The sequence below is a fragment of the Stylophora pistillata genome, chromosome 8, assembly GCF_964205215.1.
Source record: "Stylophora pistillata chromosome 8, jaStyPist1.2, whole genome shotgun sequence".
In the NCBI taxonomy this organism is placed as follows: domain Eukaryota; kingdom Metazoa; phylum Cnidaria; class Anthozoa; order Scleractinia; family Pocilloporidae; genus Stylophora; species Stylophora pistillata.
In genome coordinates, this window is record NC_142526.1 from 352,274 (window position 1) to 377,500 (window position 25,227).

The 25,227-nt window shown below is 37.5% G+C and overlaps 3 protein-coding genes and 3 long non-coding RNA genes across 7 annotated transcripts in view; 4 read left to right on the forward strand and 2 right to left on the reverse strand.

The window, feature by feature from the left end:
* The first annotated feature begins 175 nt into the window (after positions 1 to 175).
* Positions 176 to 3,209, forward strand: LOC111332029 (interferon-inducible double-stranded RNA-dependent protein kinase activator A). Of its 2 annotated transcripts, none has more exons than XM_088729746.1 (3): positions 176 to 394; positions 1,505 to 1,869; positions 2,201 to 3,209. In XM_088729746.1, the coding sequence occupies exons 2-3, from the start codon at positions 1,507 to 1,509 to the stop codon at positions 2,543 to 2,545; spliced, it is 708 nt and encodes a 235-aa protein (XP_088585872.1). In that variant the 5' UTR covers positions 176 to 394; positions 1,505 to 1,506; the 3' UTR covers positions 2,546 to 3,209. The 2 variants fall into 2 exon arrangements, with proteins under 2 accessions (XP_088585872.1, XP_022793022.1); XM_022937287.2 differs by lacking the exon at positions 176 to 394 and adding an exon at positions 401 to 1,142.
* Positions 3,210 to 3,275: 66 nt separating this feature from the next.
* On the reverse strand, positions 3,276 to 8,160 carry LOC111332030 (uncharacterized). Its single transcript, XR_002694973.2, has 3 exons — positions 7,920 to 8,160; positions 7,053 to 7,787; positions 3,276 to 5,509 (listed from the first exon to the last, which is right to left on the reverse strand). It is a non-coding gene; the product is annotated as an uncharacterized LOC111332030 (long non-coding RNA).
* A 106-nt stretch (positions 8,161 to 8,266) lies between these two features.
* Positions 8,267 to 10,715, forward strand: LOC148724345 (uncharacterized). The gene is made up of 2 exons (XR_015990455.1): positions 8,267 to 9,469; positions 10,447 to 10,715. It is a non-coding gene; the product is annotated as an uncharacterized LOC148724345 (long non-coding RNA).
* Positions 9,962 to 10,791, reverse strand: LOC148724346 (uncharacterized). The gene is made up of 2 exons (XR_015990456.1): positions 10,675 to 10,791; positions 9,962 to 10,149 (listed from the first exon to the last, which is right to left on the reverse strand). It is a non-coding gene; the product is annotated as an uncharacterized LOC148724346 (long non-coding RNA).
* Positions 10,792 to 11,908: 1,117 nt separating this feature from the next.
* On the forward strand, positions 11,909 to 22,147 carry LOC111332027 (uncharacterized). The gene is made up of 5 exons (XM_022937283.2): positions 11,909 to 12,276; positions 16,618 to 17,298; positions 18,016 to 18,291; positions 18,629 to 18,871; positions 21,071 to 22,147. Exons 1-5 carry the CDS (start codon positions 12,027 to 12,029, stop codon positions 21,415 to 21,417), a joined length of 1,797 nt encoding a protein of 598 aa, XP_022793018.2. The 5' UTR covers positions 11,909 to 12,026; the 3' UTR covers positions 21,418 to 22,147.
* Positions 22,148 to 23,775: 1,628 nt separating this feature from the next.
* LOC111332031 (uncharacterized) overlaps positions 23,776 to 25,227 on the forward strand; it is a 10,173-nt gene continuing 8,721 nt past the window's right edge. Inside the window, exon 1 of the mRNA XM_022937288.2 lies at positions 23,776 to 24,169. Coding sequence (XP_022793023.2) covers positions 23,872 to 24,169 — 298 coding nt within the window. The 5' untranslated portion in view covers positions 23,776 to 23,871. The remainder of the gene's footprint in view (positions 24,170 to 25,227) is intronic.

A 25,227-nucleotide genomic window follows, 5' to 3' on the forward strand; every position in this document is an offset into this window, starting at 1 on the left:
TGGTCGGAGTAAAATCGTTCCTCGAGATCTTAGTGTCATCATAGCAGGAAAGTTGTGTTCTACACAGGTAAATTTTGTCAAAGTGACCACCTCATACTCTCATTTTCCACTTCAGAAAAACAGCAACGACGAAAATATTGAACAAAATGATCAGTTTTGACAGTGAACAACGTTGTAAGTTCTTGCTGCATGTTGCACATTGTTCAGATTTAATTATATGTCGCAAAAATCCCGGAATTATTAGCACCTGGGCTGATTCTCGGGCAGTGCCTGGAACGAGTGGCATCCAGTCTTTTCGCCACATCTCTCCATCGCTGCCAGTATCAGGGGATGATGGAATAAGATCGAGATCGACTAAAGGGCTTTGGGTTTTCAAAACAGACTCGTAAGCGAGGTGAGCGACTTCTTTTCTAATATGTTTCGAGATGAAACTAGATATGGTGTGATTCTTCCCTGTCAAATTTATTCGAAGTTTAGTATGATGGCAAAGGCCTTCGACTCGCATGATACATAAAATACATGCAGTGTTTACATTTTGTAGCTGGGTGCAGCTGATGTACACTGTATCCGACTATATTTGATATTACTACAAGATGGGACGACTTTGCAGGCACATGGTTTGAATCGAGTGTTAAATTTTTAGATTCCTGATTTCCATCATGAGCTTAATTCAAGTCTTTTAATACAATCGGACGTAAATTATTCTGTTGCTACATTTCCAAAGCAATTCGCCAATCAAAATATATTTTAAGCCGCCAAAGATTCTACTTCTGTGCATTTACAATTTGGCTATATTTTTTGCACTTTGTTTGCATTTTTATTCTTCTCAGAGTCATCTTGTAAACAAACTTCTACTATTTCATTTGATTTAATAATAACGCTGTTCCAGAGGATTGAACCGAATGTCCTGACCTTAGGGGATTAGTCCAATACTCAGTTGATATTTCAGTTGACTTTCAAGATCTGAATATTAATTCTTCCCTCCATGCAGCTACTAATTCGTTTGCAAGAATTAGGTGGTAGATTTAGAAAACAACTTCTACCCGATAATTTTGAGTATATTGTCATTACCTGTTTGCTGGCTGTTGTGTAGATTATTACTGGGCCAGAGAGGTTAAATTTAATTATGCCTGGGAGTACAGGTAAAAAAGGATACCACTAATAAACATGGCTTACACTGTACATTAGCGCTATATTTTTTAATTAAAATTTAATACGAAGTAACCAATGAAAGTTTCTTCAGTCTGTTGTTGCTGATTTTTGTTAGGTTCACTACCCCCAGAGCTTACAATCTAAAGGTTTTTTTTCCCTCATTGTTCCTGTTTTGTGTTAATTTCATGGTTCAATTTGTGAGGGGCAATAGCTCTGGGCTATTTATATAATAAAAGGATACATAGCAAATGAGAAAGGTTATCTAAGACATTTTGTGGAGAAGTCCTCCCAGTAATCAGTGAAATATGCCTTCATATATTGTTGAAACATTCTTCTTTGTCCTCAACTTTAGCTATGTCAGGGAGTACAATACCTTTACGCTTCACTGGCCTTCCTTCAATTGTTCCACAAGGATCCTCATCTGCTGAGGCATGTGGACCCCAGCTTTCTCCAGTCACATTAAGTGCTGTGCAGCCAGCAGCTAAGACCTCTATCGCTGAGCTGATGGAGCTCACCATGAAAATGGGGCTGGTGTGTAACTTTGAGACTGTTGCAAATACAGGACCAAGCCATAAGAGACTGTTTGTGATGCACTGTACTGTAGGAGATATTACAGCTGAGGGATCAGGGTGTGGGAAAAAGAAGGCCAAGCATGAGGCAGCCAGGATGGCATTGAATAAGCTTAAAGAATCTCAACTTTATGTTGAATATGTTAATGTAAGTTTATGGACCTGACTTTTTAATGTAAGTGTCTTGATTTGTTGCTTGGCCCTGTTTAACCCTTCTCAGTGTAACATCAGTATTCAAATTCTCCAAACCATTCTCTTTGTTTCTTGATGTGCTGACAAGGAAAATCTGTTTACATGGCTACATACAATCATTGTATAATATCAACTTATAAGTTTGAGTATTCTTATTACCTGTTTGCTTGATAATGTATGAATGTTCTTGGGAGAAGTTTCATGTTAATCATTTCTGGGAGTTTAAGGGTTAAAGGACAATTTAGTTCTTCTAAATATCTATCATAATTATTATTTTCTCTTACCAGCAATGGACAACAACATCTGGTCTTGCTCCACATAATAACCCGATAAGTCATCTGCAAGAGGTAGTTGTTAAAAATGGAATGCAAAAACCAGAATTTGAGGTATCTAATGGAGATGGTCCCCCTCACCAAAGGACTTTTGAGACAACAGTAACAGTGGGAAACTTGTTATGTACTGGTAAAGGCAGATCTAAAAAGGAATCCAAGCGCAAAGCTGCAGAAGCTATGCTGAACACAATTAACAAAACTAATCTATCATTGGAACCACCACGAAAGAGGATGGCATTTGTTCCTGCCCGCAGTGCTCCTCTAGCTCCTATTTCATTTTTACCAGCGGGCACCTTATAAGGGAGCTTGTGATCTTTCTGTGCAGGACAGTGTAATCAGGATGGCATTTGTTCCTGCCCGCAGTGCTCCCCTACCTCCTATTTCATTTTTACCAGCGGGAACCTTGTAAGGGAGCTTGTGATCTTTCTGTGCAAGACAGTGTAATCAGGATGGAATTTGTTCCTGCCAGCAGTGCTCCCCTAGCTCCTATTTCATTTTTACCAGCGGGCACCTTATAAAGGAGCTTGTGATCTTTCTGTGCAGGAAAGTGTAATCAGGAGCTTTTACTGACAGGTTTATTTAATACCTCTGACAGTAACTGGGAAAGCAGATTTCTTTGGAAGTATTATGGCAGTTTTGATCTGCAAAGCCCTAACAGTTAGCTACAAACTAGCAAAAGCAATGCCAAGGAGAAAATGAGAACTGACGTGTTGGAATGGGTAGTTTTAGTTTTATCTACCTACAACAAAGAACAAAAATTCCATATAGGCTGAAGAGTCACACACATCAGTCATTGTTGTTATTTTAAAAAAGAGTGAGATTTATATTCATCATTGTGAACCTTCACAATAACAATCTCTTGTGTCAGGATTTAGTCATGGATTGAACTGCAATGAATGCATTCTTCCAGTCTTCTGTAAACAATGATTCATTCATTAACCAAAAGACTAACTGTTTTACCCCATCTTCCTTGTTTACCCTCTTGGGAAAAGTGAATGATTTTGATAAACTGTCATATGAGATGATTAGCTGTTATCTTGCTCAATAGATTTATTGAAAGCATAGTGAAAAGAATAGAACTAAAATATTCCATTATTCATTGTATTGTAAACTACAAGTATATTTATTTCAACAGGGATCAACAACAACCAGTTTCTCTGTCCCTTTTATATTAATATTTATTTTCATGCCCCTGATGGAAATTTCATCCATATTACCGTAAACCATAACTCTGATTAAATGATTCGTTATTTCTCTTTCTACAGTAGCTTTTTCATGTGATGTCAATAATTGAAGTGTGAGCAAAGTAGAATCTACTGAGGAAAAAGGCCTTTTGCAGCTGGGGTCACGTGATCAATTTTAGATATATATTATGGGATACAACTTGAAGAATACCAGAGATGGAAAGAGCATATCGAAAATACCAAAGTGCCAAGTTTGGGCCCCTGGAATTACAGAGCACTGTTTTTACAGTGGTTTGAACTTTCGGAAAATTTAGAGTATTTGTATGGAAAATGTTGCTGGAGAGCAAGGCCTTGCTCTCCAGCAACTCTTTCTATATAAACCTTCTTATTTATTAAAAAATTAAGAGTGTCATCAAATCTCATTTTTGAATAATGGAGGCCTCAAACTTGGCCATTTTGTTATTTTCGAAATGCTTTTTCCTTTTCTGAATTTGGCTATGCAAAACTTCTGGAGGACATTGACAGTCTTTACGCATGGTCTACTCAAAATCGCATGGTCTTAAATGCTGGGAAAACCAAATCTATTCTGGTAAGTGGCAAGCGTCTCAAGTGACGTGTAGCTGACCCTAGTTTGAAGTTGCAAGCAAATGGAACTGCTATCGAGCAAGTTATACATCAGAAACTGCTTGGGGTTACAATTGATCAAGAACTAACTTTTAAGGAACATGTAGATAAACTTTGTAAGAAGCTTAGCAAAAAAATTGGCCTACTGAAAAAGTTGTGTACTTATTTACCTACTGAGGAAAGATTACTCTTCTATGATGCCCTTATTAAGCCAGTCATGATGTATGGTAGTATAGTTTGGACGTATTGTTCTAAGGAAGATCTCATGAGAGTGTTTCGGTTGCAGAAACATGCAGCGTGTGTAATATTAGGTACAGGTATCAGATCAAGAACTGTGGAAAATTTTAAGAAACTAAATTGGATCCCATTCTTTGATGAAGTCAAGATAAGAAAGTGCATGTTAATCTATAAGGCACTGCATGGGGAATCCCCTACGTATATTGAAAGTACTTTAACTACAAATCACTCCCTGCATGGTAGAGAGACCAGGCATGGCCAGTATAACCTAATCTGTCCCAAGTATTGAAATACTACTGAGGCAGGAAGGTCTTTCCAAGTTAGTAGTATCAAGTTATGGAATAGTCTTCCAAATGAGCTTAGGAAACAACGTAGCATCTCCTCTCTTAGGAATGATTTGAAGAATTATTTTATAAATTCTTATAGAGACATTGATTCTTTTGAAGCTGTATTATATTCTAGTTTTATTGTATTTATAATCTTTGAATAGTTACATTGTTCGAATAGTTAGTTCTATTTTTAATCTCTATGGCTTAGAATGTATTACTTACTAACTTTAGTTTTGAGGGCCACTGGTTTATCAGCGCAAGCTGTTGTGTGTCTACCCTCTTTAAGTAAAGTCGATTATTATTATTATAGCCCATAATTTCATGAAAAGTAGGTCACGTGATGGCTTAGCTGCAAAAGGCCTATAGATACAGTAATGAAACTCTCTGCCCTTAAGGCAAAGCCAACCAGAACTTCAGGAGTTAAAGTTAAATGCACTCAACAATATTTTAAGAAATGTTACAATTAAGATACATGCAAACCTTTCTGTTTGAAATAGTGCTGTTACTGTGAAAGAATTGTATTACAAATATTTACATGGACATCACTAAGATTAAATATTAAGCAATGGATAGAATTTTCACATATAAATAAAATTGTCAGGAAAAATCTAATTTGCTACTGTAAGTAAAAGGCAAATGTTCCCAGGCCAATTAAAATAATGTGTGAAAAATTTGACAGTCTTGAGCCTTGAGCATGGGATAAGTGCACTATATAAATAAAATTTATTAATATTATTATTATTATTATCATCATTGATGCCAGGTTATGTACAAGCCTTTGAGGAGCAAAGGATAATTAGTAAAATGCCTACATTTCTTTATTTATTAACTTCTCCACTACAAAGTATGGCAGGGGAACTGCAACAGTGGGTAGCCAGTTTCTGCAGGCCCTGAGAAATTAAAAAAAAAAAATTTCAAATAGATACAATTACAAAAACAATTAAAAAGTCTAAAAAATAGGTACAATTACATCCAGCATGTAATGTGCATAACAAGACTTCTAGAGCAATTACACTTGGTTTTGAACAAACTGGGGTTATTAACATTGTAGGTAGCACTAAGGGTGGAATCATAGTATCCCCTCCTAGTAGCCATAAAAGAATAGATACTGTCCATATTAAGCTCAAGTTGATCAGCAAGTGTGTTCCAAATTCGTGTAGATCTAATAAGAAGAGATTTCTGAAATGTTGAAGTACTGACTGTATATTTGATGACACTTAAGTGTTCGATTGTGTATTTCTTCCGGTAGATCGAATATAGGGAAAATGTTGCTACCTACTTTATCAAGACCGTGGGTCAGTTTAAAGAAAAAATACCATAAATTATCAAGATATTCCTGCCAATATGTTATGCGAAGTAACTTCGACTATTTCAGTCTTTCTATATAAAAAACAGGGCTCAAAAGAGGCAATTTCAGAATGTATTTAGCTGTGTGCCTTTGAGTTCTATCAATACAAGAGATGAGATTCACGAATAAGGGTGCCCACTTTTGCAAGGCGTAACCAACATTTCTCTCCCAGTTTGACACTATAAATGCAGAGGTATTCCAGGGTCACAGAGTGAGCCTTTGTAAATATGCAAATAGCCTTGAAAGGATTACATAGAAGGCAAAGCAGCTAAACTAGAACCCAGCAAACCAGCCCCAAATTAGCCCAAGAAGTTCACGTGATGAAAAGGAACAACCACTTAAGGTGAGGTAAGTGTGCTTTTATTCAAAATTAGTTCAGATTATTTCAGGCTGAGAGTGCAACCCTTTACCCTTACATCTCGCCCATTGTGCAAAATACATGTAACCATATTTGCAAAGTAATGATGGCTTATTTTGCAAGCTTGAGTGATCAGACAAGTGAAGCCATATTTTTCCTTGTCCAAGTGGAAAAATTACCCATGCCAGACATTCTGATGGACCAAGTTTCCTGTTATACACCTACATGTATCTTAATAATTTCTAAAATCCATGGTTGAGGAAAAATCACATGCTCCAGTGTTTCTGCTCCCCTATCTGAGAGCTGTGCTACTGCTGTCATTTGATTAGTCATGAAGAGGGACAGTTTAAGGGGCCTAATGCATGATAGAATTTCTCCCTTGCATGTACCTTGAGGGGTTTGGAGATTGTGCTCCTGAGTAAAAATTTCATCATGCTGTTCAGGAGGGGTAGGTTTCTTTTGAAAGTGAAGAGCGCTGTGTAAATAGAGATGACATTAAATTTTAAAGTGAAAACACTCCCCACATTGATGGCAGCCAAAGCATTTGTGTCTACAATTGTGTACTTTCATGGACCTGGAGATGGCCTTTCTGTTTAAAATACTTGGCACACTGACTGCATGAAAAAGATTTCTCCACTGAGTGAGTTGTAAAGTGCTGTAAGTTGGAAGTGACTTTTCAAGTGGAAATTCATTCCACGTGGTTGATCACAAGTAAATGGCCTCTTACCTGTTTATATGCTTTCATGTGACTGAAGATGTACCTTCTGCTTAAAACTTTTGCCACATTGTTCACATTTACATGGTCTCTCTCCTCCACATACCACCCTGAGATGGATCTTCAGTGGGTCTGGGTGATGGAAATTCTTATACCATATGTATAAGAATTCTTATGTCTATGGAGACCTCCTTTTTGTGTGAATTGCCTGTCACAATACTTGCATTTAAAAGGTCTCTCTCCTGTATGTATTCTATAGTGTCTGTGAAGATTTCTAGAGTATAACTAAAGCATTTTCCACAGTAGCTTCATGGAAAAGGCTTCACTCCAGTATATGTCCTTTCATGGCTTTGAAGATCCCACTTGAGACTAAAATAATGTGCAGTTACACTGGTTACATGCATGTCTCTTTCCCAAATGTACCACTCTGTGAGCTGTGTCTTCTAAGAGTCCCTGCTTCGCTGAAAGTCTTTCCACGTTCTTCACAGACTATACTGTCTTTACAGACTAATGCTTGTACAGACTACTGCTACTGCTGAAGTTCTTGGGGCATTGATCAGTGATTGATCACATTTAAAAGGCTTCTCTACGGTTGGAGTACCTACTCTGTTGCTCCTGTGCATTATTTGTTCCTTGGTCTTCTTTTCATCGTGACTTTGTGTGTGTAAATCTTGTTCTCTTTCTTCAACACTTGCCATAGTTATAGTACTTGAAGTTTTTAAGGGACCTCTCTTCCAAAGGAAGACACTTTAAAATAAAGAATGATTAATTGAGAGACTGGTCGTGTTCGATCAATTGATGAACAATATTCTCTTGGTTTTCACAAATAAATTAAAGGAATGATAAGAGGTCAAAGCGTGCGTCAGTGAGTTCACCTACCAGACAATGAAAATTGCCGCATATTGAATAGACTTAAGTTAAGCTTATTTTCAATCTGATCTTGTGTTTCAAATTGCGCATGAAACCTTCCCAGGTCATGATGTTCATCAATTTTCCGTTCCTCAAAGTTAACTAATCAAGAGTAGGTCTATTTAAACTTAAAACCTTTTTAATTCTCCTCTTGATCAGTTCTCTGATACCTCACGTGAAGTAAATGTAGATAAAATACTATTTTTCACAGCGACAGCCATTACAAAATACTAGAGTTCAGACTCCTCCCGTCTCGAAAGAGTTGGTAGTCGAGTAATAGTACTATGGACAGGACTTTGTTTCTGTAAGAACCTTGGATTCCGGACGTGAATCGTGCGATTCGGTGGTGAATCAGGCCTGAACTAAAGACAGCTATGTGACTTCAAATAAAATTTTATGAGAGTTAGATACGGATTTCACATAGAGTTTTAAATGGCTTTCGTTACGCGATAAATAATTCCTTTCTGTCCTTGCGTAGTGCAGTGTACGAAGAAGAACTAAGACTCTATGCGGAATCGAGCCACAGACCTTCCAGATTGCTCCACCACCGAGCTATGGCGAACTCTATGGTGAGCTAGGCCATACGGAGACGAGGGGAATTTTAGCAACTGCTGAAAATACTGGTGATGGTTCTCCTTAATTTTACTCACCCCATGTGAATAGTTGTTCAGAATAAAAAGGGCAAAATTTTCTTTTATTAAAAAGGTAAAAAAAGGCACACTGTCGAGGAAGTGTTTAGTGTTGGGTTAGCGTCATCAACGAACAGTAAAACTCACGAATCAGCTGACTGCAACTTTATGTTTCTACAACAACGCCTAAGCAATGAAACTAGCTAAAAAAATCGCCATCAATGAAACAATGATACTTTTAGGCAAATTTTAAAAGCCTTTTTTTATTATATTCAATTTCGAGTTATTGTGCCCAGGGCAAGAGAGCGTAGTTGGGGAATTGCCAACTTAAAGAAGATCTCCCTGAAAACAGCATCTGAATTTCTCAGCACAGGCTAATGTATGCAATAGCATCAGCCTCTTTACAGGCTTGATATATATTTCCAGCCGAACGACTATTTAAGACTTGGTTCATGCTTGGACTACTAGGTAGTCATATGATAAAATGCTTATTGACTGGGGTTTGTCAGGCCCCGACGGGAAAATATTTGGCTCTCGGTCATGAGGCACGGACCTCGAGCCAAAATTTTCCAGTCTTGCCCCCCAACTCAGTTCATGATCCTTTTATACTCAATTTGACAAAGCTTTTCAAATTTCCATTAATTGCCTCGACCACGCTTTCGCCGTCGAAGACAGCACACGTTTTCATCTTTGTACTACTTAAAACATTTCTGCGAACAAGGCTCAAGCCCTTGAGAAATGTTGCTCATGGTGTTCATTCTCTTCGCCATGGTGATTTTCTCGCTCACCAATGAGGCAAACAGAAAGGATCTTAAAAAGGATTTCAATACAGCGCTCTGCATTTGTGGAATAACTTATTAGAATTGTTGTAAGAAAGGAAAATTTCGAAAGGTAAGTTTCAGTCTCAAGGGTAATATCGCAAAAGTATTAGTTGTAAGAAATAACAAACTGAGTACTGCAGGTTAATTATCCCAAACTGTCGCAACGCTTTTCCAAGGGAACTCGAGTCGCCAATCCATTCCGTTACCAGTTGCAATATCTGCAATGAAAGCGAATCAGAGATCTCGGAGTTTCAAGAAAGACTTCTGCTTTGTGCTCTTCTAAACACTGAACAACTTGATTATAAGGTCTTATACCCGCCTCCCAAGCTCATTTTGTCTGTTATCTACATTATGATTAAGTCACGAGGTGAATCTTTGTCTCAGTTCGGTTATTTTACTGGGAAACTGTAAGTCCCGAGATGAATCTTCGTCGATTTACTGTGCAAAGTAAATCCCTGGTACAGCAGTTAATGACTCAAAATATAAATCCACAAGTGATTACAGTAAGGGACGTTGGATTTCGATAAAAAAAGCAGGATACTTTACATCGATTATGAAGCTATAGCATGAATAATATCTGTTTTTATTCAACTCGAATACAATCTTTTTTTTAGCAGTCTGTCCCATTTTTCTCTCTGTTTTTTCGTTTATTTTTCTTTTTGTTCTTGTTCTTCATCTGAACTATGATTGAGGTCATACCGCCAGACTTGTTTCGCCGAAATGGCCTGGAATTGCTCGACCCATTCCAGTCTGTCATATAAAAATATTTAAAGATAAGATTGGGCTGATTTTGTACTGAGCCTGAACTTCCATAACGCCATGGCTACCTGTTTTTAACCATTAAGTTACTTGAAGAAACTTTGGAAATAGTGAACTTTCAAGCGACAATTTTCCACATTTTCTGATACTCATAATGTATAAAAACAATAATTGAGGTCCATGAATTTATGAATGATTTTATAGAAGAATCATGATTATGTTTCAACGTTGAATTGAATCAAAAATGACTGATACATTAATTTTCATAAATTTCATTTGTTCTTACAGATGCAGTGTCCTGACTTTGACGTTAAACCAGAAATGAAAGAAGACTTCTGGAATAAAGACGGGAGCAGATAATAACAACATCAATGATTGCTTTCGGGAACTGCACGAACAAAATAGTAAAATGCCTTGGAACTTTTGAGAAATTAGCATTCTAAAATCTAAATAAACTTGTCACCATAGATTCACCGACGACCTAATTCTAAATTAACAGTGATTAAAGTTCGTTACCGAAGAAGTATCGATGAAACTATAAACTTTTGCCATTGGTACATCTTGACTTGTCTTGATTCCGTTGGGTCCTTCATTTGCAGTTTCACTTCTTTCTTCTTGATGCAAGTAAAAAATTATTCGCATTCGTTGCCAACATTGATCAGAGCAAAACAAAACTAAGATAAACCTCTCTTTAATCTTTCTTGTAACTGATTTGTATTCCTTATTTCTGTCCTTATTTATCGTGGTTTGCTTTAAGTCCCCAATTTCCCTTGATAGTTCAAAGAAGGTTAGGTGAAACATGAAGCGCGTGACAAGGCCTGAATAAGACTATCAAAGATTGACCTTAACACCCTTCAGTTCAACGGAATGACAAGCATTAAATTTCCGGTAAATAATCCTCTTTTCTGAAATGGGTCTATTCCGTCACCAATAAGAAAACATTTTACATCAGTGAGACGTCAAACAGTTTTAAGCGCAAAGATAAGGCAAATTCAGATAACATTGAAAACACAAAAATTTAGAGTCATCTTAAAATTAATTTCCAGGCCTTCCTTTACTATGGCAGATACGTTTTCCAATTGGGGGAGAACGTGTTACCTGCCACGGGAAAAACTTTTCTAACTACTAAGGGAATCAACAATTTGAACATTCGACTCGCATGTGATCAGGTCGTGCACTTTAAAAGCGCGGCAAATTGTGTGCCAGCCGGCTTCAAGAAAATTATTTTTGCTCTATTTTTGAAGTGGTGGTTATAGCAAAACACTGTGAGAATATCTTCATCTCAGGGAAGTAAAGTCCCTGTTTTCCCTGGAGCCAGTCACTAAGTGCTTAGTAGGTAACCTTTCCTCCAATGTACGAACATTAAAACTATACTCCAGGCTGACGAACTTACTATACGCTTTAGTTCACTTTTGCATAAGCCTTTGTTCTTTTTCTTTCTGGCATAGTGATTGGTTATCAGGCATTTTGCCAGGTTTTACTGAGAATCAGCGACTTGATCACAAAATGGATGATGACTGCTTGTCCTCTTCGCAAAACCCAAACAACAGTTATGTCATTAAAAGAAAGAAAACTAACTTTCCCTGTTGTTATGAAGTGATAAAGCCACGAGGGATGGTGAAAGAATACTCTGAAAACTGGTAAGTAACTCGTCTTATGTCTCGTGACCTTGAAACTGAACTCGTGTTCTCTCAACATCCCGCGTGGTTTAATGACGTTGTAAACCCGGGAAAATCTGTAGTATTTCTTAATCTGTTTTGTTTGACGACTATATCAGTTATATTCTGAACTAGACGGGTACGTTTAAACAGGCGCTGAAAGGGTATTCTACTAAGACGTATTGTGCCGCCTCAGACGTCGTGAACGAAATGGCTACGAAGTCTGGTGACAAGATAAGCAAAAGTTCCTTGGCAATTTCTGTGATATCGTTGGCTCTCGTGTCATTGTTGTTTGTGAGATTCGAATTCGAGTATAACAATTCGAAAGCGCTTGAAAAAAGTATTCAGCAGATTGAAGATGACCTGAAAACTAATATAGATACGATTGTGGAAGAGAAGTTACAGTTCTATGAGACTGCACCCACAACAAGTACTAAGGAAAGGCCTGATTCTACCTTTGGTAAGTCATTGTTTACACGTAGTATTGTTATGTAACAAACATTGCGTCATTCTGGCACAATTTGATTTTAATTATTTATGTCTCCATCCTGTGAAGAGAATACTCGTTGTTTAGATATCATTCTGTCGCCTTTGACTTAGAAAAAGGGCATAGCAAAAATGTCAAATTTCAATTTAATTCTATCGTCTTTGATATGTGTCGTTTTACCTTGGGACTGTATCTACAGCATTTTTTCCAAACTGAGGTCAACTCAAATAACATTGAGATAATGATTATCTTCTTTATAACGAGCTTTATGGAACAAAGTACCCATGAAAAAGTCACAGGGTAGATATCTTAAAGTTATTTTTAACTTTAGTTTTTCGGCATTTTTTGCCCTTTTGAGGAAATTTTAATGTAATTGAAAACACCTGTTTTCACATAACAGAAACTTCGTGGTATTAATGAGTGGTGACAAGAAACCGTGCGACAGGAAACCCAAGAAATCAGATTGAATCAAATTGTCCAAACATATGACTCGGCTATTGGAATTTCCTGAGCCACGGTGGTCTTTAATCTTTAATCTATGATCTGTTTTAACTCAAACTCGATTTGATGTTATCTTATATTATCCCGATGTACCCTGGCTCATATTCCTGGCGTATTTTCCAAAGAGGTCAAACTGAAATGACATTTAAATTCTGAATTTCTTTCTGTTTAACCTTTAAGCCCCGATATCAACAAGTATATTCTCATCAGTGTCCTCCGTATGTTTCTTATTTTACTGATCAAGAAAATTTGCTTAAACATCAAGACATTTCATATTTGGTGATCATTCCATTCTTATGAACTGTACATTTGATCAGGCAGTGAGTTTGTTGGGAGAAATTATATAATGGTCACTATTGGATGTTAAGGGGTTAACGAGCTTAGTGGGACGAGGAAAAAGATGGAAATCAACCAATAAATATTTCAAAGTTATCATTATTTACTTGCTTATTATTAGTAGTGTTATTATAGTTAGTTTGCATAAGTTAAGAAAATTTAGGATTATGTAAAACCTCTGCTTTCACCCTAGGGTATGTTTGTGGTATTGACATGTATTCGTGGTCAGGCCACCGATGACTGAAGTAACATTTTGTTAATCCAATTCAACCAAAGTTATGACCCCAAGCTGTTTGGTTCCCTCAATCACTGTGATAAACATTCTTGAGGCTAACATGTTTAATACCCGCCACATTCTGGCACGAAAATCCTCACGAAATATGAGTTATCAAATACTTCTTCTTACTTTGCAAACAAGATTCTAAGGAGAATGAGCTTGCCATCTGAAAAGTAGATACTGAAAAGTATTTTTGCTTTTGCACAGATCTACCATGGGCTATATCGACAGCCGTATCTTTTCGGGGACATTACATTCGACTGACGTTAAAATCTGAATTAATTCCTGTCTCACGAGCTTGATGGAAAGAACTCAAAGGATATCAACAAGGAAATGTTTTGAGATCATCATCAATGATCTATTCATGTCTTTATTTTCTCGTCAAAAAACCACGGGTTTATTTATTATCTCTGGTGAAACCTTACTATGCGTGATATCAACAAAGGGTGATATGTATTCGTGATCAGGCCCCTACCGAACATATTGACTAGATTAAGATACAAATAGTTGCCCCCAACCCCCTCAAAGCTATGACCCTCAGCATTTCCTGAATCAAGGTAGTATACAAGAGTCAGACAACTTAAAAAATCAGTTTGGTTCAAATCGCCCAGTTTAAGTGACCTTAGTCAAATCAATATCCTGAGTCTCGTTAGTCTTTAGTCTTGAATCGGTTCTTTTACTCCGACTTGATGTGGTGTTATCTTATTCTATACCGATATGCATTGGTTTACTTCCACAGCGAATTTTCCAAAGAGGTCAAGTTTTAATGATCTTAAAAATTTGAATAATTTTTTGTTTAACGAGCCTATGGGACAAGGAGAAATCAGACTAACTAAATCAATAAAATATTGAGTTGTTATTATCACATCTTTCAATTCACTTTTACTAGATAATATACTTTGGGTTATTTAAAATATCTGCTCTAGATTTTCGGTAATTTGGCGCTATAAATAAGGGATGACAGTTGTGGCCCCGAGCATTTCCCGTCTCCCTACAAAATTTGGCTCATAAAATTGTCATTAAACAGAAATGGTCTATCACTTCTGAAAATCCTACATTTCCGTACAAGACTGAGCGCGACGCTCAATGAGTTTGCTGCCTGTAAAGTCTCTTAGTGTACGCAAAAAGGCGTCTGTCACCAGCCTTCTACTATTTTTCATCAAAATTTAGAGAAGTGAAAGTCCTTTTTCGTTTATTATGTTTTTTGTTCTGATTTGTTTTGTTTTGTTTCTTTTCTGTTCATTTACTCTGACTCGGTTTGATTACTTTTTTCGCGCCGGTCTACTTTCAGTTATTTACATAGCATAGTTTCCAAAGAGTCTAAACGCAACTGATCTCAGCTTTAAATAAGTTACTGTATAAAATGCTTCCTGGGATAAAAGAAATAAAGGAATTAGTATATATTTAGAGGTGATTATGATGATATCTACTTGTCCGTTCATTTTCTTTTCTTTTCTCCGGTGATGAAATTTTGCGGTTATTCAAAACACATAATTTTGTGTTTTTAAAAGAGATGGAGATGTATTCGTGGTCAGGCCAAAGATGAATGGAGATTGGTCAAGGTAACATTTTGCTTAGCCAAATCCAATCAAAAATATGGGCCCAAGTAACAAAATTATCATGAATCAAGACCGGTGACAAAATTTTTAAGATAAAAGAATCTTCAATTTGTGAACAGGACTTTAGAGTATATTCAAGAAGATAGTTGCTAGAAAATTTTCTTGTTTTGGACGAAAAGCCGCTTCAGATTAGCCTCTAAAGTCTCCCCAACAAGATCAGAGAGGTGAAAAGTTCTTTCAATCAAATTTATTATTAAAGAGATGAAACTTAACTGACTTTAAAATCCGTATTGATGAGCTGGAATCAAAGGACATCAATCACAAAATGTTTTGAAATTATTCGTTTTTACTCTAGTGACGAAACCTCGGAAAACACCTGCTTTACATCCGATGATTCCGTGATATCGATCAGTGGGGCGTGACAAGCATTCGTGCATGCAGAACCAAAGAGATCAGATTGAATCAAATCGCCCGGTTTAAGTTTTGATTCCGGCCATAAGTCTTGAATCCGTTCTTTACTTCAACTCGATTTGATGTTATCTTATTTTACAGGGATATACCTTGGCTCTTATCCACAGCGTATTTTTCAGAGGTCAACATTACTTCGCATTAATTAAGGTCTGACTAATTTCCTGTTTTACGAGCCTCGTGGGAGAGAGGAAATAAAAGTGAATCATTTAATCAAAGAGTTGTCATAATCTTTACGTAGAAGTTATTTAAAGCTTCTGCTCTCACTTTTCCGGTAACTTGGTGGTATTGACGAGGCGCGACCGTTATTCGTGGTCAGGTTACCTTGGAATGCAAGATTAGCTAAAAATATATATGGTTGTACTTAATGCGATTACAGTTTTGACAAGGAGCATTTCCTGAATCAAGGTGGTATACATTCTTTGGTGATCCCGCCGAATTTTTTGCTCGAAAATTCTCACGAAACAAGAATTGTCACTGAAGTCTTCCTAATATTTTCATCTTGAGAATAATGTTTTTAGCATAATGCTCAAGAGGTTTTGCCCTCTAAAAAGTATCTTGATGGAAACGAAGTACCATTTTTCATAAGCCTCCAGCTATTTTAATATATTTTAAAGTATTCAAAAGTGGTTTTTCCTTTACATGTTTTTTTTTTTAACAGTTTTCTTTTTCTGATCTCCCGCAATGACTCGCCTTAATGATATGATATCCCTTTGCACATCCTTTACTTATATCTCTTTTGTTTTAAATAACTTTATTCTTTTCAGCTATTCCTCTATTTCAGAACGTAAATATCGATTGAATTGATAAAGGAACAGGTCAGATGTGTCTGCTTTTCACATTTCAAAATATCTTAGGACATTTTTTCCAGTATGATCCTACTTCTTGGGTAATCACAAATGTTTAGTTCGGTGATGAGCGCATAGCTCTTTAAGGATTTTTCCCGTACAGACTCTTTGAATAGGGAAAAGAGGGAGTCCTGTCGGAGTCACTGTCACCGTCGAAGTGGAAAAAAAGAAAAAACCGTAACAAAATAAGATTGAAAAGAAAAGTCTGAAATTGAAGGAAACGGTTATGTCATCTGGCCTCAATAATAAATAAATATGATCGCGTGTTGCCCTACGCTCGTGACAAGATAAATACCATCTTTTTTTATAATCGTTTATTTGTCAGGTTCTGAAAGCAAAGAGATAAGTGTGGTTTCAGCAAAGTACGATCATCAAAGAGAGCGGAGAGATACTAATTCTGGGTCAGTAACTTGGAAGAGAGTCCACAATGAAATCGACAAGAAATTCAAACAGTTCTGCAGCGTTAACAACGATAGTTGCCAGATTGGACCACGAGGTCCTCCTGGATTAACCGGTCCACCAGGGCCATTGGGTCCTATTGGGCCTTCGGGCAAGAATGGCAGCCAAGGAGCCGTTGGACCTAAGGGACTAAAAGGCGACAAAGGTGACAAAGGGTCTCCTGGAAAACCCGGAGTTAAAGGAGACGTTGGTTCCATGGGTTCTCCTGGCATCGCTGGATCCGATGGCTCGAATGGGGACAAAGGCCAGAGGGGACTGAGAGGTATGAATGGACCAAAAGGAGAATGCATCACTCAACCGAGAATTGCCGTTTATCCACATTCCCAGGCAGTCTTCCTCAATGAGAAAGTAATATTGTACTGCTGGGTTGAAGGTCGGTCGCCTTGGAAGATAACATGGCAGAAGCCTGGTGGCTCTTTGTCTCGTGGTGTTCAAATAGGCAATCACATGCTCTTAATCAAAAAGGTACAAAAGTCACATGCTGGGGATTACATATGTACGGCTCGCTCTGGAGCGTTCAAAGCAATCAGCAGGTTGGAAATAAAAGGTGGGATCTTTAGCATTTGTGCATTCTCCAGTTTCATTTTCAGTAATTTGAAAACTAAAGAAGGCGGCTTCCAAAGCCTGAGGAGTTATCAACACTCCTAAACTAATCCAAGCGTCACAGTTGTTAATTTTCTGCAAATTACAAGACAATAAATGAAACCCAGAGAAAGGAGTGCTAAAATATGCCATTATCAGCTTTTTCCATAGTACACAATTCATTATTTCCTGCATGGAAAGTAAAGTTGGGTAAAAATAGAATAAAGCATTTTTATCTCGGTGAAATCCGTGGTCATGCATGTCTTGTTTACTCATTCTTCACCCTTTACTTAACAAGCTAAGCACGTCGTCCATCCCCTTAATTTAAAAGTTATGCAATAAAGTAGCTAAAATTCGCGTATACCATGTTTTTTACAGCCCTCTTAAGCTCTGAACAATTTTTATGTCTGTCGCCTCTGGTTTTTTTCGAAAGACAACGTAGATTCCTTATGATGTATTTTTAAATCAACTGGGGAAAATGTGTAATAAATTTAATTTTCTTGAGGGATTTTCTTTCTCTTTGATGGCTGTAATTATCCACTTTGATAAGAAACTTGAAAATCACAGTAATACGGTCACGCATGAAATAACAAAATAAAAGAAATCATCGTACCTAGAAATGATTATCTTTTAATAAAACAATCGTCAATCCTCTTTTGAGTATGATATTTTTTTCCTCTAGAACCACCTAAATTTACCAAAAGGCCGCCAAAGCTGGCCATTCATGATCGAGGAACAAATGTAAGCCTGTGCTGCAAGGTGAAAGGAAACCCCCGTCCAAAAGTTGAATGGTACCAACCTGAGAACACGTCTGTCATGATACCACACCCTCAGGAATTTGGATGCCTTTTAATTGATATGGATAGAGAGAGCGCTCAAGGGACGGATTACATTTGTCGCGCTACAAACAGCTTTGGAATGGTGCAAGAAATAGCCTCAGTGTTTGCAAGATCGTTTGGTATTACTCTTTCAGTTTTATTTTTTAATGTAGAGCGTAAACTGCATGTGACACAAAAGTTACTCTCTCCTCAAATTTTCATAGTGCCATAGTACGCAAAAGTACACCTCTAAAGGAAATATACTCAAAAATGTACACAAAAATGTACACATAGCACACAAAAGTACACCTCTAAGGAAATGCAGCTAGATTTTTTGGTGGGCAAGTAGGCCTTTAATGCTTTATTTACCGGGAACCAAACTCGCACAATCATTTCTAGTAATTAAACCCAGGGACTGCATGGAACCTAAACTTATTTCTAACCTCAGGTCTTACTGTATTTCTCTTTCATCTTTAGTTGCGGGACAATCAAGCATAATTGGAAACAATGAAACTCACATCATAGCCCTAAACAAATGGTTATACCCTGTTGTAAGGAGCAGAACCTCTTCCTGGGTTACCTGTTGGAAGGCATCAAAACATGGTTGGGAAGGCTCTAAATTCCACCAATTGTGTGATAACAAAGGGCCGACTTTGGTAATTGTCCGTGTTGGAGTTTACATCTTTGGTGGATACGCTGGTGTATCATGGAAAAGACATCGTAAGTAACGATCTTCAAGGTCTCTTTTAAGTTCCTTTTTCGCGTTAGTGAGTCAAACCCTTGCGAATTAGAATATGAGTTTGTAGACCTAACAAAACATGTATGGCAGGTGCTAAGGTAAGCCAATGTAAGCCGCAATCACTCTTTTTATATTCAACCTACTCTGAAATGTTTTTAAAACGTTTTGAGCTGGTTCTTTAGACTACAAGAAGGAAAACTTCGAATTAAAAACAGGAGGTTTTCAAAATCCTTTGGCAAAACATTCTAGTGTAATTGTTTGATGTTTGATAGGTGGTGCTCTCTGCTTTATTTGCCTGCAAAACTTGTTCCTCTGAATTGATTGTCAGTAAGGGCAGAGAAAAAGTTAATGAGTTTTATCTTAAATTTCATGGGTTAAAAAAGCTCACTTAAACACGAAGGCGCGCTATAAAATGAGCCTTATGTCCCACTAGACCATTTGTCAATCAACCGTCGTGTGATGTAAAACTCTTAGAGTCAAGTCAGCTTGAGCTACAGCTACTCCAAAGCAGTGAACAGCTGGCGCATTCCTCAAAATTGTTTTATGTCCTCATCACAATACAAGAATTTTTGAGATTTCTATTTCCTCTCTCCAATGGAAACTGTCTTTATTTGTGGCGGTAAATTTGAGATCGAAGTAGGTGGTTCGCACGTTACCTCATGCTACCATGCTGGTGGAAGTAAACAATAGATATCTCATTAACTCCTTTTGTTCGTCTACCAGCACTTAAATTTGACCCGCACACGTCAACGGTGAGTGACAAATGAGCCTAGGTCTTCCCAGGGAAGACTTACTTATATAGCGCGCCTTCTTGTTTAAACGGGAGTGGTTGAAATTTATATGAGGTGTTCTTTTTTTTTCAGAAGTATTCTTATTTTGTTGATTAGTTTGATTGCTACGACGAAACTTTTCAAGTATTTTGGGTCGCAATGTTATAGGAAATGGCAGCAGACCGCACCCACCTGGCGAAAGTCGCCCCAAACTATCGAGCTGTCTTTAACTGTTCTTCTTTTATGTATCGGTTCTCAAATACAAAATCGATTCTACTTGCATCAATCTATTTTCACTCTGTGTAACTCTTGTTGTCTGACTCTTAACTGAGATAAATCTCTTCATGTTCTCTTCCCCAACTGAATTCTGTGTTGTACTGCTTCCTCCGAATTCTGTGTTCTCACTTTTGGACTCAGTATTGCTGCTCAATTCTGTTCACTAAGTAAAAAACACCATAATCAGTGCTTCCGATCAACCAAGTCAACCTCTGACACAGTAACCCAAAACAATAACTTTCGCGTGGGTCCAAATGAAGGTCTGCAGACAAATTACAGTCCTCCACTAACGGGAGTTAAATAAAGGTCTGGAGACAAACTACACTCCTCCACTAATGGGAGTTAAATAAGACAGACACAAAACAATAACTTTCGCGTGGGTCCAAATAAAGGTCTGCAGACAAACTACACTCCTCCACTAACGGGAGTTAAATAAGACAGACACAAAACAATAACTTTCGCGTTGGTCCAAATGAAGGTCTGCAGACAAACTACACTCCTCCACTAACGGGAGTTAAATAAAGGTCTGCAAACAAACTACACTCCTCCACTAACGGGAGTTAAATAAGACAGACACAAAACAATAACTTTCGCGTTGGTCCAAATGAAGGTCTGCAGACAAACTACACTCCTCCACTAACGGGAGTTAAATAAGACAGACACAGTAACGAAACTTATCGCGATAGTTTAATCTTAAATGACTTCAGAATTCGAACTCATATAGTAACCACATCCTAATTACATAAGAATGAGTATTAAATCATACTGAACAAACTAAATACTGGCCAACATGACGATGTTTTGTCTCTATTGTTTAAAATTATCTTGCCTCCCTATCTTTTTTGCGAAGAATTATTCTGATTAATTTAACATTTCTGGCGAGCAAACAACACCGAGTCAACTTTGTTTGAAGCACATAACAAGACAGAAATTAGAAATTTCAAATGCTGGATTTTATCTAACTTCATACCGTCACATAACTCTTTGGTTTAATTTTTTTTTCGGGTGTTGTTTGAGTATATCCTATCGGTTGTTGATGCATTTTCGTTGCTATCCTTTTATAATTATTCTAGTTAATTCATCTCACTTAACAAATAATTTACAATAACTTTTTCTTACAATTTCACTTTTCAGCTAAAAAAGGTTATTGTGGACGAGTGCACAGTCCAACATCGTTCATGTTTTCACTAGTAAACAAGCCTGGCTGGGGACCAACGAAACTGCCCCAACTCGGATATGACAGTCCCATCGGATTTTCTATGATGTCTTGTGACAGAAATGGACCAGTATTTGGTTCAGGAAGCGATCTTACAATTGTAGACAACGCTCACCTGGGTAAAAAATCCTATGCACACATCGGAATGTCCTACAGCGCACCCAAAGGTCAAAGTCCTGACTCCGACTTCACCAACACATTCATGGCAGGAAGTGAATATTTCTCACCAAACGAGGTTGAAGTCTTATATGAAAAAACCGACTAATGAAAACGAGTTGAAGCCACGATAACATTCAATATTTCTATGTTACTATTATAGTGGGATAGATATGTTATACGAATGTTTATGTAAGGGTACTCTCCTGTTCTATATCATCCAAATAGGATCATTTGTATTGATACATTTTATAAAAACTTTTTCCCCTTCCTAGTTACGCCCCTGCAGAGTGAAAATTAAGATATGGTCTTAGTCAGCATAAAGTAATGATAAAGATAACAAAATTCGAATTGTATAGCTCTTTGATTCGCTAAACTTGTAATTATATTATTCTAACGTTTCATTTCATAGACAAATTTAGGAAAGTCTGAACGCAAGTGTGAGACACAACGTGGGAACAGATGTGAATTTGGACTTCATCTTGATACTGCCCCTTGTTACGAATTTTTTTTTTCTCTGAATGTATTTCAACATCTGTGTGAACAATGATGTAAAATAAACGAGCATACTATAATGACAAAGATAGCAAAATTCTAATTGTATAACTCTTTGATTTTCTTGTATTAACTCCCATGTTTCTTTTCGAGGACAAATTTAGGAACGCTGGAAGGTAAGTGCGAGACACAACATAGGAGCAGTTGTCAACTGGGACTCCCTCTTGATACTTCCCCATGTCACGAGCTTTGTTTTTTTTTTTCTCTGAATGTATCTGAACATATGTGTGAAAAGTAATGTAAAATAAATAAAACAGTGTGAAAAAATTAAATCTGAAAACAAATATGTTGTCGTCAGTCTCTTCTCCTTAAAAGAGCCACATGATATGTTCAGTTAGGCAGGAATTCTATTGGGAGTGTAAAGCCGTAAATGGACACTGGCCGATAGGCTTTTCCTATATGCAAGCAGGTGCAGCATGAGCGGAACGGATTACCGAGAAGGCATGAAAGAACAGCTAGGGGAATAGATCATAGCGGCGAGCGGGAGGGAAGGGAATGCCGGGTAATAAAAGAAAACGAAAGCCGCCCCCTTCCTCACCTTCCCCTCCCCCCCCCCCCATTATTTGACTGGATATGAGCAAGATATCTTAATTCTCGGCTCACTCACCAAAAAGCGTCAAAATCTGAAAATATACTCAGTTTCTCTTATCGAAAACAAGTGATTGAAACAATCATGTTAAACCAAGAAGCCCAAGATAAAACATAAACAATTCATGAACTCTTGACCCGAAAATACAAGCCTTAAATTTAAACGATTAGAAGTTTCTAAGCTTCCTTCTCGTGGAAGCTCTGTTAGGAATCAAACACCCCATATTGAAAACCCAAACGGAACGAACAGGTAACGGACGCAACAAATTTTATTGTAAGGGTCACGATAATCACATACAGTCTGCCTGACCAGAAAGGATCAACTTATTTCTCCAAATCCACGCAAACAACAACAAGTTCGCTATCTTATAATGCTAGCGTACGGTCAGACAAAACTACTTTTAAAATATGCCATAACAAGGTTGGGAAGATCAACCGGATGCACAGTTTGAGGTACAACGGCAAAAACGTTTTCCGATTAGAGAAGAACCTGTCACGTCCTCTGGGTCACTAAAGTAAAAAACAACCGGTCACTAGGTACTTGGTACGCGAATAATTAGACCGTGGCCTATTCACGCCATAAACTTAGTTGATAAAGCCACGCTGCCTTGAAAGGGGAGGGGGGGAACTAGATAACGTATTCCCCTTTATACTAAGTACACGGTTTAGTTGCTGTATTTTGATTTTTGCTGCTCTCCATTTTTTACAGTGCACTGGGTATTTAGAAGTTCGTAAAGTTAGGAATCAAGCTAAAATAACCTTTCTTATCATAGAAAAACCAACGTACGGTTCGGGTTTGCAAACGTTCCGTATGTTTTACTTCACTGTTGCATTACCAGTGCTATTTTGCCCCGAAGTTAAAGCTTCCTCGTCCAAATTTAAACAGCACACAGTATTAAATTTTAGTTCATGCCGTTGTTTTGTTTACTGTCACTTCTCTTTAGTTTTTCTATGATTTCTGCGTGAATAATGGCGACCATTTCATATATCGATCCAGTCGTTTTCGTTCTCGCTGGTTGTTTATATTCGTTCGAGCATCGTGATTGGTTACTCATGTTTTGACGGGTTAATTGAGAATAAGCGACTCGATCATAAAATGGGTGATAAATTTACTGTACAGTTGGCTATATCCCATGTACAAATATGCATTAAAGCAATAATAACTCATTTCCCGGATTTCATAACGTGATAAAGTCATTTAAGACGACGAAAGAAAACGCGAAAAGCTTGCCTTGTGGCTCGTGATTCTCAAGCTATATTTGTAGTTTCCCACCATGCCCCGTGGCTGTTAATGATATTATAAAGCCCGGGAAAATGCGTTGTATTCCTTAATCTGTCTAGTTTGACGACTGCGTCAGTGATACTCTGGACTAGAAAGGTACCCTGAACAGGTGTCGAAAGGGTAATTTACCCTTAACTTATGTTATTGTGCCACCTCAGTCCTCTCGAACGAATTGAAATGGCTGCGAACAAAAACAGTGACACAAAATCATGTGACAAGATGAGCAGAACGTCCTTGGCGATATCTGTGATTTCGTTGGCTATCGTGTCACTACTGTTTGTGAGATTCGAATTTGTGTACAAAAATTCGAGAGCACTTAAAAACCGTATTCAGCGGATTGACGTTAACCTCAAAACAAACGTAGTGAAAATTGTGGAAAAGAAGTTACGGTTTCATGACAATACACCCACACCAGAGAAGCCTGCTGTCACCTCTGGTAAGTCATTGTTTACACGTAGTGCCATTGTCATATAGGCTTTTAATAACAAACATTGCGTCATGCCTACGGAGAGCGAATTGTTCCAGACTAACCCTGAGTCCTATGGAGAGTAGACTCGCTCTTTAGATATGATTCTGTTGCAGAAGATTTTGAAGAAGAACAAAGCTTAAATATCACAATAACTGTATTCGATTTGTGTGTCATTTACCTTGGAATGTGACGGTGTCTACAGCATATTTTCTAAAGAGGTCAATAACATTGAAGTAATGATTATCTTATTTATGACGTGTTTTCTAGAACAAAGTACCCCTGATAGAATCACCGGATGTATGTTTTGAAATGATCTTTTTACTTTATTCATTTATTTTTTTGCCCCTGTGAAGTAACTTTGGGGTTATTCAAAACACCTGCTCTCATCTAACGGTAATTTCGTAATACTGATACGCGGTGTCTTGTATTCGTGCGACAGGAAATCGGAAATCGTGCAAGGGAAATCAGATTTTATTGTAAAATTGCCCTGTTTTGACCCCCGCTATTGTAATTTCCTGCGTCACAGTGGGCCTTTTATCTTTCGTCTATAATCTGCATTAGCTCAAACTCGATTTGTTGTTATTTTATACTACCCCAACATACCTTGGCTCTTATCCTCAGGGTATTTCCTAAAGAGGTTAACGTCAAATGAAGTTAAAATCTGAATTTCTTTCCTTTTAAAGAGCTTAATTTAATGTAAAAAATGAAATAACAAAATAAAAGAAATCAAACAATGAATATCACCAAGTTATTATTATTCACTCTTATTATTAGCATTATTATTACATTAGTTTGCTTCAATGAAGAAACTGACTGATTATGTTAACCTCTGCTTTCACCTTGCGGCTATTTTGCGGTATTGGCATGTATTCATGTTTGGGCCACCGATGACTGAAGTAACATTTTGTTGTATCCAATTCAACCAAAGTTATGACTCCGAATTTTGCGGTTTCCTTAATCAAGTGATAAACATTCTTGAGGCTGCTATGGTTCTTCCGGTATGAGAATCCTCACGAGACATAAGT